General features: G+C 28.6%; 2 protein-coding genes across 10 annotated transcripts in view; one reads left to right on the top strand and one right to left on the bottom strand.

The window, feature by feature from the left end:
* The first annotated feature begins 33 nt into the window (after positions 1–33).
* Positions 34–6962, top strand: LOC122628044 (E3 ubiquitin-protein ligase Iruka). Of its 5 annotated transcripts, XM_043809862.1 has the most exons (9): positions 34–138; positions 287–495; positions 1497–1631; positions 1795–1988; positions 2928–3038; positions 3724–3896; positions 3974–4089; positions 4179–4276; positions 4366–6962. In XM_043809862.1, exons 2-9 carry the CDS (start codon positions 412–414, stop codon positions 4454–4456), a joined length of 1002 nt encoding a protein of 333 aa, XP_043665797.1. In that variant the 5' UTR covers positions 34–138; positions 287–411; the 3' UTR covers positions 4457–6962. The 5 variants fall into 5 exon arrangements, with proteins under 5 accessions (XP_043665797.1, XP_043665800.1, XP_043665799.1 ...); XM_043809865.1 differs by lacking the exon at positions 34–138 and having other exon boundaries at positions 266–495; positions 1795–1946; positions 3736–3896; XM_043809864.1 differs by lacking the exon at positions 34–138 and having other exon boundaries at positions 266–495; positions 1795–1946.
* A 2262-nt stretch (positions 6963–9224) lies between these two features.
* The window catches only part of LOC122628030 (flotillin-2), a 99890-nt gene continuing 93766 nt past the window's right edge, over positions 9225–15348 (bottom strand). For all 5 annotated transcript variants that reach the window (XM_043809833.1, XM_043809832.1, XM_043809835.1 and 2 more), the window contains 3 exons: positions 14537–14720; positions 14032–14178; positions 9225–13946 (listed from right to left, as the gene is read on the bottom strand). In XM_043809833.1, coding sequence (XP_043665768.1) covers positions 13917–13946; positions 14032–14178; positions 14537–14720 — 361 coding nt within the window. In that variant the 3' untranslated portion in view covers positions 9225–13916. The remainder of the gene's footprint in view (positions 13947–14031; positions 14179–14536; positions 14721–15348) is intronic.

Here is a 15348-nt window from a genome sequence, read left to right as displayed (position 1 = left end):
TTAAAGTCGTTGCAATTGGTATAGGTACATCTTTAGTCAGAAACGATTACCTTCAATTGATAAGGACGAACTTGTAAAAGGACAATGAAAAATGATGTCGTCGTAATCGTATAACGACGACGACGACGACGATAATGGGTAAGTCTAACGTCAGTCTATCGGTTACAAAACACGACCTTTCAATTTTCGTGGAGTAAATATCTTTAAAGATATATTATTGCGTAATATATCGAGACAAAATGACGCCATCTAATAATAATACATACGACTACTGCACACGCGCCAGCCATCCTCGGCGAAGGAACGTAGTATCTCGAAGTTACGTGTAGTTTATGCCATCTACTTCTGCTATATGAGTCAGACTACGCACTTTAGGAAGTAGGGAAGAAGAGAGAGAAGGACACGTAAAACATGGCTGAAGCCGTTGTGGACGGGACTCCGGTGTCCCGTTTTTATTGCCATAAATGCATCGATGAAATTGAGTGTTTGCAACCCGTAAGTATGCTCTAATGTTGCTTGTAGTCGTTGTAATTCGTATGCGCATCTAAAATACGGCCAGCGAAAGTACAACATCAATCTGCAAGTTGTCAGTATAACCATGTGTAAAATTCCTATCCCCTGACCCCTCTATCGGAAACAATGCCATGTTCTTCGATGCTAGTACTTTAATAATCTTCAAGAGCCTTCCTTTGGCACGAAAATAAACTCTTTCCCTTCCTCAAAGATAAATACGTGTACGTTTAGTCACGTTATTAAAACGCAGGTATAACATCGGATTAAAAGGCAAAAATCTATGCGTCGTTAGATACTTTTTTCGACGCTAATGGTCCCTATTATCATGCAGCGTAAAACGTTTATGTAAATTTTCGAATCAGTCCGTGCGTCCATACTTACAATAATAATATACTCATTTCCTATACTACGTATAATTTTTATTTCACAAACTGTCGCTCGAATCGACGATATTTTCATTATAATAAATGACAGTTTTAATATTTTATTTTGCTTGTCCTTCCTTGTCCTAGATACTAAATGATATTATGAAAAAATGAATGGAAATAAGTATATCGATAAATAACGATCTTTTTATTATTAATACGAACAATATGAATAAAGTTTTAAAATATAATGTACATTTACTTATAACTTTATCAATGAACTATAGATAAAGCTCTTTTTAAAATACATATACTATCAGTACAATACTATATATATGAGTATTTATACTTTAGACTCTCTCTCTCTTGTCATTGAAAATAGTTATGTGTATATAACTATGTTCATGGAAAATAAACATCTATGTAAGTTTTCTATATAACAAATTAATTATTTAAAATACAAAGACAATTTTGTTCTTGATTCTTACACAAGTGATAATTTGATTTTAGATGTACTTCTTGGCGTCTATAATATATGCTATAGTTTTAGTCAAGTGCATTGTTTGCAATTATAATCTGCAAGTTTTGCTAACTTGAGTTTTCTCAAATATTGGGTAGGACTACACTTGTCCAAGATGTTCATGTGGATTTATAGAAGAATTGGAGGTTGGAACCAACGACAATGGTTCTGGGATGGATATAAGTGGCGAAGATCTAAGCGATATTGATATTATTGATATTCCAGGCTATAATGTGAGTCTGTATGACTTAGTTCCTTGTTTAAATTATTTTGAAGATTGTAGTAAATTAAAGAAATAAAATAACTTCAGTAAGAATATAAAAAATAAACCAGGTATTAAAAGATTCTGAAGAATTATATACGGTATTGTGTAATTTCCTTTCTTAATTATTCCAGCGCTACCCTACTGATCGTGATTTTGTAGAAATGATATTGGAATCTCCTACCCTCAATATGCAACCACGTGCAGGTAACAGAAGCAATACGTTAGAAGGCAGAAGACGAGTTAGCTGGTCACGCAATACACCAGATACTCGTCGCTCCGGCAGGTACACTGCACTTCCTTCCCGCACTGGGCTTCTGCGCCATCGGTATTCCATTTACTGACATGATGACCCTACAAGGCCTGTATGATTAATCTCGCAAAAGATTAATCAACTTATTAAAAAACTATTTCGTTTCCAAATGTTTCGTTCAATTGATCAAACGAATAATTGTGTAAATTTCAAATTATGATCGAAGAATATTACGATACAAATGTAAACTAATTAGGTTATTTTTTAATGTTAATTAGTTATGATTAATCATACAACCTTATGCACTCACCAATCGCCAGCTGTTTTATTACAAATTTACTTTTTATTTTTTGACTCACAATTGCATCAAAAAAATCAAGAGCTGCTTTTAGAAAGTACTTCTAAATGTATGTTGCTTGTATCTCACAAACATTTTAATTATATAAATAAAAATAATACATTACTTTAGTTGGTAGATTGAAGCATGCTTGAGGCAACATTATATCTTGTCATCACTAGTACACTAATTGTGTGTTTGGTTTAATTGGCACAGCTACAATAATTTCATACTTTATGCTAGAGTTTACAAATATTTGAAAAATAAATTAATGAAAATGCCAGAGTCATCAATAATAAATACTTTTATAGTGGTAATAATAGTGTATGTATGTGTGTATGTGGGTGCTGTGCTGTATTGTATTGTATCAAATTTTGCGAGATCTTGCCATGCTGAGCTATGCTGTATTTGAACGTACACAAATGAGCCAAACAACTTAGAAATGCATAATATATATATATATACTTATTGAAAATAGAAATGTAAACAGAAAATAGAAAAAAATAGACAACTTAATTATTTTCCAAAGAGTTTACACACTCTGTGCTTTATGTCGTGTTAAGTTTTACAATGCAATTCTGTGTATATTGATATATTCAATTTCAACATAAAATTTTTTTTCCGAGATTAATATCATGCAATAGTTAATTATTTAATATATACATTTGTGTCAGCAGTCGTGGAAGACAAGAAGCAATACCTATTGAAAATTTTATTCAAGACTTCATACTTAACCTGTCAGGAGCTGGTCTAGGCCATCCAGTTACACAAGATGGACAACCACCTGTGTATGTAGTACTACCAAATACATTTTTAATATTATAGTTGCTTATCGTGAAACATCAAAACATTTTTCATTTTTTATTTAATACATGGTGCCCCACTATTTATATTCTAACATTTTTGCATGTTAATTTGCTCAATTCTTTAATAGACATTCCATTTCCTATACTCGCTTCTTTAAAATGTCATTTAAAACATTCTAGCGTTATTTATTTACCATTTGTTATTTTTACTATATATTATCTGAGATATAATATAATTATATGAATATATGAATTTAATAAAGATTTATTTTAATATCTATTTCTCTATATTGCCAGAATTGTGGTCTTGTAATTTCAGTTAGTCGCGTTGAAAATCAAAATATTGAGAACATAAAGCACTGTAAGGTATCATACATGAATGATAAATATTGAAGATAACTGGTTATTTAAAAATTTATCATTATTATTATTAATTTAACACAGGTGTTTATATATTTTTATAAAAGAAGTACTAATTAAAATTTTTGAAGATATTTGTGATATCATTTGTGTGCTTGTCCTCATAAGATCACAAGTTAGATTTTAATTTTGCCTTAATATTTGTAAAATTCCAGATTATTTCAATCATAATGTCAATCGCTCAAAACGTAAGCTATTGTCTTTTTATTTTATATTAGTATTACTAAAATAAAATCGAATAATATAGATTCAATATTAGACTGTTCTTGGGAAACCCTGGAGATTATGTTTGGGGTCGGGATGGATTGGATGCTATTGTCACACAGTTATTGAATCAAATGGACGGAACTGGACCACCGCCATTGCCACAAAAACAAATTGATGCAATACCTAAGACAACAGTAACGCAAAGTCAAGTTGGTAAGTGATATTTTATTGCAAGATGTAAGTTATATGAAATCATATTTAATTTTACTACAATGCATTTTCATATACAGATAGCAAATTGCAATGCTCCGTTTGTTGGGAAGACTTTAAATTAGCTGAACCTGTTAGACAGCTACCTTGTCAACATTTTTATCATACACCTTGCATTGTACCTTGGCTTGAACTTGTAAGTATCCAACAAAATACATTTCAAAATATTTATCTGATATTGTTGAGCGATATTATTTCATGTATATTACTTTTTTTTTCTCGTAGCATGGAACATGCCCGATTTGCAGACAAAGTTTAGGCGATCAAAGTACTGCAGAAGCAAATCAAGATACTGTTAGACCAAGTTTAGCTGCTCTCTTTAGGTACGGTAACAATTCACTAAAATTGGATGTACTCTGTTTATTCGTATAATTATTATTTACGATGTATGTTTATCATTCACATTCTACAGGGCTGCTAATGAATCAAACAGTAGCAGATCATCCTCCACTTCGTCGTCGACTGGAAGTACCTCCAACAGTGATTCTTCTAATGAAATGTGAGATTAATTATCAAATCTTGATGTTTTCCTGATAATGTAGAAAAAAATATCATTTTCCGTACTACAAAACAACTTTGAGCATTAATAACTTCGGTCATGCTTAAATTATATTAAACACGTGTCTACAAAGTTTCCTAATTTTGAATGAAAAAATTAATCTAAATTATAAGTTATAATCCGGCAGAAATATTATGCACCCCTTAAAATTTTTCTGAATATAAGTTCAAAACAAACTTCTTAACAACTGATGCACACACATATACTATAGTTTCTATAATGTAACAATAGCAAAGTTATGACATATACTTTGATATGATAATGAAGAATATTTAAAGGTACGATGAAAGAGTACAGATCATGCAGTTTTTACAAGTGAGTCCAACACAGCTTGTAAGAAATACGCTATTACTGATTTAATCGTATGTACTAGTAAATATGTGATAAAATTTGTATCATAATTGAGATATAGAAAATTAATTACACAAAAAACGGTATGATTATCTCCATTAAGTTTTCACTTTATAGAATTAATAGTGAAACCACGTAGGACATTATAATAAAACTAAACAGTTTTCTTATTTAGCATGAAAACTACACGAGAAAAAGCTTAACGCATTTTATTATGCGCTTTTATAGCCTTGATAATTATGATTTCATTCTAAAGAAAAGTATCGAATTCAATGCTTTTTGCGTGAGAACAGTCAGTTATGACAATATGAACGAAGTATTATGCAAAACGCTACAATCTACTAGTTTCCAACATAGATCGTAAGATTAATCGGATCATTTAAATCCTTCTACACCAGAGAGTTACACTACATCACTGAGTTATCAAGAATATTAAATAATTTGCAGTATGTATATTTTTCAATGGGGTTGTGCCTAACTGTGCGATACTAATTACTAGGCATGGTATGTACGACTCAATTTCATTACGACAAAACAACAGAACAATTGGTGTAGAATAATTAATAAAGAAGGTCACTATCGTGCAACTCTAATAGATACATAAAATTTACTTTAGTTGCGTGAAGAATAACGTTGGGGAATAGTAGAGAGCAAAAGACATATGATAAAATAATCTATTACGCAATACAAAGACCAGGAATTGCTTTGCCAGTATTTGGAATTATAATTTTAACTTGACATAATGAACACATAAATAATTACTAACTGAAACTTTTATAAAACGTAAGGTAAAACTAAATTGAAGTTTAAAAAACATGAGTCACAAATGTGTAGTGTACAGTTACTAAGCATTACATATTACTACACACTTACATATACACATACACACACAACAAGCGCGCGTATATATATATATATAAATATATACACACATATACATATATTTATGATATTTAACACAATGTGGATGCGTACTTAGAAGTTGTATGTAATTAATAACATAGATGTCTATATTTGTGATCGAAGTTAGTGTCCTATGTGATACGAATTTGCAAATGCTCATTTTCAGCCTGCATACAACGGTTACAGCCATGTTTTTTCTGAATAATAATGTAGTATGATCATTACGTGTCCGGTGTATAGATCAATGTTTTTATAATAAAATCGAGGGAAAAGTATACAATATTCGTTTTATAAGCTCGATATATCACAAAATATGATTTAATAAATAAAATATTATTTCACAACGTAATTCTTCTATTAGATGTATTGACAAAATGAAAAACAGAATCGTTGATATCCGTTGATGGTGTGGATAGATTTTCTCGAAAAAATTTTTAGAGAAAACGACTTTTGTAAGACTATTGAAAAACAAAACAAAAATGAATGATTATTGATGTTTGGACCTTAATAATTATTATATATCATTACTGGCAAAGCAAAATATTCATTTGTTTATATTAACAGAAATTATACAGTCTGCAATTTTTAGTTTTAAGATCTCTTTTAAAAGAGATATTCATCGATTGAAAAGGATATTCATCGTTTTGCGATTTAATAATGTTACATAGTTGAGAGTGATTGTTAACGATTTTACTTGAAAATACATGTATCAATCGATTAATCGATTGATATCATGCAAATACAATAAGTAATTTGATATGAGTTGCAAGCACTCTGATTTCATTTTTTTTTTCTTTATCTATTGCTACGTGGAGGATGATGTCAAAGCCAATGACATATTATTGTATGTTCTGTTGTACCGAAAGATACATTGTTTTTAAGTTTAATTTTGTCATCTATCATAAAAATTTTCCTCGGCTATTTATTTACTGTCATTGCTTTAAATAAAGAGAAGGAAAAACTGAAACATGAAGGGATATCAATTTGTAAATGTATGATGCGTTACTAATGCCAGATAATTTTATTTCATATATAAGTAAATTACGATTGCAAGAATTCATTTAATATAAAAATTCTGCATATTCAATTATCACACGACCAATAGATTGCTTTATAGCTAATGATTCTGTAAATTGTTAGAATACAAAGAAATGTTATATTTATTCGTGAATAAAATAAAAAGTATATTAGGAAAACATCCTTTTATCGATACTCACATAACCTCAAATTATTTTGGAATTATTCGTATAAAATATTTATGTACATAAACATGTCTACTGACGGACTCGTTAATGAATTCGTCATTGATACGCTATTAACGAGATTTTTCAATAGACACAATACTCGGAAACAGAATGGTCTTAAAGATAAAAAAAAAAAAAAAAAAAAAAAAAATCAAAAAGGATATCAATTGAATCGAATAAATTTAGAATGGAGTAATTCCTTTTACAATCAATTTCTTTCATCGTTGAAAGGTATGCATATCATATACGCGATGGACTTGTTTATTTTACGATCCATTTATTAAAAATATGCGCTAATTCACATTGCGTATTTCATTACTTTCAATTAGAGTAGAACGTGACACAGTTATTATATTGTCTTCTATCTACGCGTTCAGACATTTCTAGCACATAATTCTGAAAATATATATATATATATGTATGTGTATATATAATATATATTAATATATTATATATTATTTTGTGTTTGTAGTTTACAAAAGACTAGTTTAATTCATCCTAAACACTTTGGTAAATTTTGAATTTCTAACTAGATCTCAGTATTCTCCCCTTTCGTCTAAGCTTCTCTCTCTTTCTTCTTTTTCTTTTCCTTTTTTTTTCTTTTTCTTTTTCTTTTTTAATTTATTTTTGGTCGTATTCACAGGTAATATCTAGTCGCGAGAAATCGCGCGCTTATTCTTGCGCTTTGCTTATGAAAAATTCTGCAAACGATTCACACCGGAATTCTTTTTTTTTTCTTTTTTTTTCTTTTCTTTTTTTTTTTTTTGGTTTCTTTTTCAGATTTTCTTCTGTTTCTTTTTTCATACAAGAAAAAATGGCAAGTGAACGTGCGTGCGTTCGTACGACGATTGGATGCATCTAATAATAATACAAATAATAATAGTAATAATAATAATAATAATAATAATAATAATAATAAAAAGTAGAAATATACGAATAATAATAAGAACAAGAATAAGAATGATGATGATAGTAATAATAGTTAATAATAATAATAATAATAATAATAATAATAATAATAATAATAATAATAATAATAATAATAATAATAATATAAGCATTCACGTAGAAATTGATCTTTGCTTGAGATTCGATTTGTTTGCACACGACATAAACATCGATGTATGCGCTTGTTTATGCAACAATGGACAATTCCAACACGTATGTATATCAAAGTGCATATTCTAATTAAGTAATTACAATGGTGGACTTTAATTACAATATATATCTTACGACTAAGGACCTTCGATACAATGCATAAAAATTTAGTATAGTTTTTTCTTCTCTCTCTCTCTCTTTGTCTCTCTTAACATCTTTTTAAAATTATATATACCTACATGTACAGATTAATTAATTAGAAATGAAGGGTCAGTTGAATATCTCCTTTGTTAAGAGCAATAGAAGAAAGAATATATATGTTAACAAAAGTTTCATGATTTCATATATTAAATATTTTAGGAATACGAAATAAAAAAGAAAAATCTTATTTTCGGTTAAATCCGAAGTTCAATGGGTTCTTAGTTTTTTTTTTATGGAATATATTATATTTTTAATTAATCAGATATTTTAATTAATTATGTTTAACAAATTATTAAAAAGATATAGACTTGAAGTTAATATTGAACGAGATATTAACGTCTGAAGTATGTTATGTAGACAGAAACAGTAACATTAAATATAATGAAACTGATCGTATATGTCACAATTTGATAGATGACTATAAGATCACCTGATCTAATACTATTAAATCTTCTTATGTGACGATTTATAAAAGATGAGATATAATGTCAAAACAGTTACAAATTAAAAAGAATTACAAATAAAAGTTATGAATGCTGTTAATCAAATAACAGCTGAAATGTTAGAAAACATATGAACAAAGAAATAAGATTAAAAGATGTTAATTGTGCATATAAGATAATGGTGGACACTTTGGACATTTATTGAATTAAGTAAGCTATCATTTTGTTCATTGTTATAAATTAATTTTAAACTTTGTGTTTTCAATTAATAGCTTTAATTAGGTAATAATTAAACTTATTATAAGATTGTTTTGTGTATTTTTCATTTTTTCATGACCTCTTAAGATTCTTTACATCTAAAAGTATATACTATTGTTCATATAATTATACACACTAATATCTCGTTAATTATTTTAACGTTAAATTAATTTATTTTTAACTTTATGCTTTTATTTGTTTAATAATTTTTTTGAAGATAATCGAATAAAATATCTAATTAATTAGAAAAATGAGAATGTTCCCTAAAAAACGGTAAAAATCATAAAACTTTCGGTTTAAGCGAAAATTGATTCTGCTATTTCGTACTCTTAAAATATTTCACACATGAAATCGTGAAACTTTTCTTGATAAATTTACTTTCTATTGTTTATAACAAATAAGATAATTAACTGGCTCAATTTGTAATCATTCTGTACATGCATACATATCAAGCTATATATATGACAAATTCACTATGTATCATAAAAGGATTTTATCAAATGTAAAATATTTTAAGGCAACCATTACATAGGTTTGAGATTCAAAGGTTCGAATTTCTGTAATGAGACCATGTATGATATAATATAATCGATATTTAGAAGAATATATAGAAGATACTGTTTTAGAACAATTTTTTAGACCAACGATTATCGAATCCTCTTGTATTAGAAAATAGAAAACTTTCGAAAAAAATCATAAAACGGATGTAAATTCGCTGACATAACGAAGATCCTTAGTCTTTCGAAATCTAACGTGTACGTTACGTATATACGTATGTATATCGAAGACGGCGAAAGTATGTATACATCGAGCATGAGATTATATCACCTGTTTTGTTATCGTCTATTCAAACGAGGATAGAACATGAATCAAAGAACTAGAAAAAAAAATTGTGCGTCCAAATAATATCAATTGTTTGCCTGTTAATTTTTTTGATGGATCATTGCAAAGAGAATGTAAAAAATCCCTCTTCGATATACAGCAAAATCCTATATAGCGGATCTTACAGGAGATAAAGAAAAAAAAACAGTCAGATGATAAATCGCACGCTCATCCTATATGTCTTATCTTGTTTTATACAGAAAATTATAATTATTGTGTCATTAAATCATCGTCGTCGTCGTTATCGTTATCATCATCATTATCATTATCATAATCATCATCATCATCATCATCATCATCATCATCATCATCATCATCATCATCATCATCATCATCATCATCATCATCATCATCATAATTATCATTATCATCATCCAGGAATAAATGTGCATGAAAATAAACCAAGCGGAATGTATAATAATAATAATAATAATAATAATAATAATAATAATAATAATAATAATAGTAATAATAATAATAATAATAATAATAATAATAATAATAATAATAATAATAATAATAATAATAATAATAATAATAATGATATTAATATTAAAACAATCTTTTCTAATAAATTTAAAATATACAATCTTGCTTGGAATTTACATTTGGAGTATAATAAAAACGGTTTGTTTATCAAATACATGCGATTCTTAATGCCCTCTGTTAGTTACAATGATAAAAAGAAAAAAAAAATAATAATAATGATTATATATTATCGGATTAGACGGATTAGTAGTAATAAGACCGTTTTACTAACAACGAGAGTAGTACATCAATATAAAACGACGAAATTAATATCTTAAAACTAATTGCTAAAATACTGCATTGTTAATGCAGATTTTATAGTGTTAAACGTAAATAATTGGCTTAGCTAGGCTCGAACGAGTCCGTGTTTAATTATGTATAATATAATATATAAATATCATTTTGTGTACAATCGTTATTTTCAAAGATTAAATCGAATGTATTACCTTTTTCAATCGCGAAGTAAAAATGATTCAACCATTTAAGTTGGCGTTATATCGATTAACCCTTTCGTTACTATGGACATATATATATATATGTATATATATTACATTTTTCATATACATACATTCAATAGATAGCCCTCCTATATAGATAGATTCTCATTTGAAAATGTATTAGTTATTTTAGATATATAAGCACCTTTTTCGACTGCATATAATCACTTGTTTTTCTTGTTTTTGAATTTTGTATTTTGTCCTCATAGATTTTTAATATTGTTTATCGAAAAGAACAAGTTTATGATTTAATTTCACTGTATCGAAAGGGTTAAAAAGGTAATGAAAAGATTAAAAAAGAAATGAATTGAAAAAAATGTAAAAGATTAATATGGATACTGTTACGTGATCAACTTAAAAATAATATAGAATGAAAAATAAAGATTATTCAAAATTGTCACAATGGAATCCACTTATTGTTAGTTAGAGCGATCTTGAAAGCGACGATTGAAACTTTAATGATATTATTTTTAACATAAGTAAGCTATCGTCGAATCACTTTAAGCTATTCAAACTTGAGTATCCTCTTTGACGGAATTGATTGAATAAAGATTCTTACCGTCGATCGGACGTTCGATGATACAATCGAACACCTTTTAAGATCCAATTTTAATCCTTTATTTAAAATTATCTTTTTAAAGACACCTCGTGAGTGTGTATATGTCTGTGTATGTGTATGTATGTCTTACACACGAGAACTTATTATTCTCAACTCGAAGAATATTTCAAGCTAAGTGTATATGTATATATATATATATTTGTGTGTGTGTGTGTGTGTGTGTGTGTATAATATATATAATATTATATATATTATCTATATATTATATACATTAATATTATATATTAATATATTATTATATATATTAATATTACATATTAATATAATAATATTATATGTAATATATAATATTATATATATATATATATATATATATTGGGTGAAGCGAATTTTTAGCTCGTATTTTACTATGCATCGGAACGGTCGCGCTAATTATTCGCTAAAAAATATCTTTTTTTTTGTGTTTTTTTTTCCTTTTTTGTGTTTTTTTTTTGTTATTTTTTGCTTTTTTTTTTATACAGGCTATACGATGTTCGAAGAGAATGTATAATTTGATTATTTTCAACGAATTTACGTCCTTTCGTCTTCTTTGGTCGCTAATACGATTTTATCGCTTAATTAATTCCAGCGCCACTAGGAGTGACACTATGGTTTTATTTTATTTTATTTTACTTTATTATTTCTTTTTATTTTTTATTTTTTCTTTTGTACTGCCGTAAACGCGCTATTTTTTTGTTTTGTTGCATTTTCTATTTGGTTTCTTCTATTTTGGGAAGACTTATTCATGGCTGACAATCTTACGACTCCCAACTTCCCTTTCAAAAATGTATGTACATGTAAAATACATACGATGTATTCGAGAAAGATCTAATGATCCATTCTCTCTGTGTGAAAAATATCAGATCCTAGTTTCGATCAGTGTGTCTCTCATTATCCTTTCTAATTTTCTCACCATTAAGATCATATCGGTATGTACAGATTGGCACTCTTCTGCTCGGAATATGTTATTATCCATTTGAAAAGCCGTATTAGTTCCGATACGTAGTACAAGAGCATGCAGTGTAGATTTTTTAACGCGACGAATTAGAACAAAGTATCTCCTATTTCGTAAACGGAGACCTGGGTTAACACTATCGTATAAAGTGTTTCATTTAAAGCCATGTACATTACGAAATAATGGAATCAGTTCGACGATTGAAAACTAATAATAGAGAAATCAAAGTTATATACATACTTCTTTCTTTCTCTCCATTTATCTTTGACTTTTTCTTTCTCTTTCCTTTCTTACTTAATTCGTTCTTTTTTTTTATCGTTCGTCGAAGTTTCCAAAATGTTTATTTTACGATAAATCTTAGCTTTAAATGGATCACTCTGTACGCATGTACATACATACATACGATCGCTTAAATAAGTATATACAAATGTCTAAGAAAAGTATCCGACATAATCTTATCCCATACGCGTTTCTACGCTTTCTCTTTCTCCTTTCTCTTTTCTTTGATTTAATTTTATTCATATACCATAGGTTGAACACAATGATCGAAAATTTCAATCACAATAGACTCGTAAACTTATTAATGACGTTACCTTCGATCGCTACTTCGTAATATCAGTGGCTAGTCAATTTTATAATTACTAAAATATCCGAACGGCGAATGAGAATAAATTTTTCGTATTCGCCGCGTCTCGGGACGTTTTATTGTGTATTACACGTCGTTGAATCATTTAGATTTAACAACGTTTACAAATTTCGATCGATCTCCTTTCAAGAGTTTTCTTACCTAAATTGATACATACATACGTGCGCGTTTGTTATGGAATTAAAAAATGAAAAAAGATACAAGAGAAAAGAAAAACAACAAGTAGATTTGTGTTTGTGGAAGGAAGAAACGCGAGATATGCGAGTGCGATTGAATAAGTCGGATTCTATACAATAAGAGAAATATAATATTTTTTCGATCAGATTTATAAAAAAAAAAAGACAAAAAAAAAAAGAAGAAAAGAAAACAGAAAAACAACAATAACAACAACAATAAAATAAGAATGAGGAAAAAAAAAGGAAAACAAAAGTATTAACTGTGCGTTGCATGTTCACTGTCCGTAAAAATTAAAGATAATTTGTCGATAATACGATCGGTTTTTAATCAACGCATCTTTATAGAACATAAATTGAAATGTACTTTTCTCTCTCTTTCTTTCTCTCTCTCTCTCTCTCTCTCTCTCTCTCTCTCTCTCTCTTTCTCTATCTCTTTCTCTATTCGACTTCGTTCCATTTGAACGTGAGGTAGAGTGATTCGGGAAACAGGAAAAAGTGAAATACCGTCGGTAAATAATGGAGTTTAGCAGAGAAGTCTTTGGCAGTATAGATTTTGTTCCAAAATAAAGAAATTCTGGCGAATTATTCGCCTGGTCGGTGTGATCTTCCCTCAGACGCGATGTCTTACTTCGCACCTGGTATTTTTCCTAAAACCTAAAGAAAAAGAAATAAACGATAAATGCAACAGGTAGTATTACGTAAACGTTAGCTTGAATTACATGTACAACAAACATTTTACCTTTGAAAGATCGACACCTGTCAAGGCTTGAACCGCTGGAGGTACTTGACCCACCAAACGTGTGATTTCACCGCTCGTCGTATCATTTCCACCTAACAGAACTATCTCTTCCGTTCTTGCTAACGGTGCTGCAACTTCGGCAGCGATCTACGAACAAGAGAAGAAACGATTAGAAAAAATTCAATCGTATTGAAGTAAATTATACTTCGTTTGGATTATTTCATTTGACAAAATCGAATACAAGCTTGCAAAAAGATGCCAACGACAAATGAATTTTGGAAAATTACAAAACGTTTGCAAAAGTTTTTATCTCATAACAAAGTGAAATATTTCACATGAGATTTTCAACTATTCCTATATATAATAGAAGTTTTTAAGCAACGTACGTAAAAAGAAAAAGTACGAAAAGAATGACAAAACTTTCTACAAAAGTTTATACAGCGGAAGTCGAGTTTTGATGTACATATATAATGTGTGTATATATATAAAAGATCCGTCTCTTTACCTTCGGCAGGGCGTTCAAAGCAATATTGAGTATCGCCGCCTCGCCATATTTCTTGTAGATTACAGCTTTCATTCGCATACGCTCAGCTTCCGATATTCCAACGGCTTCCAAAGCTTGAGCTTCGGCTTCTCCGATCAATCGAATCCTCTCGGCTTCGGCTTTAGCTGCGCTCACCGTTTGCGTTCTGTTCATTTAAAAATATATTACACGTGGTATATAATATATGTACGTGTGTGTCTGCCAATAATTATTACAATAAACTAAGTTATATATTTTTCGTATTGAGATATCGAAAACTGCGTTTGTATTTAATAAAACATATTTTTTCATTATATAACAAAATATTTTCCACAATACTAGATGTTATAATGTAATGATAAATCTTTTATGTAATTATAAATCTTTACGAGTATCGTACAAATAAAAAAAAAAAAAAAAAAAAAAAGAATGTGTTATTTTGATATTTCAGACGAATTAGATTATTTTCAATATTATTCAGAAATCTTGAAAATGATCTATAGTCACAAATATTTTAATTTTATCCACAAAAAAGTGGTTTAACAATGGTATTTATTTATTAATTTTGTAATTATAACCATATTAAATCGATTTAGATTAATGTTAGCGATTTTTTCTTCCTCTTCTTTTTCTTTAATAACGGTATTTTATTTTTGTGATATTTTGAAAATATGAAAATAATCATGGAAAATTAACGAAATGTACAATAATAGACCTATTATATTTTTTTTTTCTAATTTTTTTTTTGTAAGTAATCGAATGAATAATCATACAAATTAGACATTTGAAAAAAA

Source organism: Vespula pensylvanica, chromosome 3 (assembly GCF_014466175.1).
Source record: "Vespula pensylvanica isolate Volc-1 chromosome 3, ASM1446617v1, whole genome shotgun sequence".
Lineage (NCBI taxonomy): Eukaryota > Metazoa > Arthropoda > Insecta > Hymenoptera > Vespidae > Vespula > Vespula pensylvanica.
Note: the sequence above shows the minus strand (reverse complement) of the source record. Positions and strands in the feature narration are given on the sequence as shown.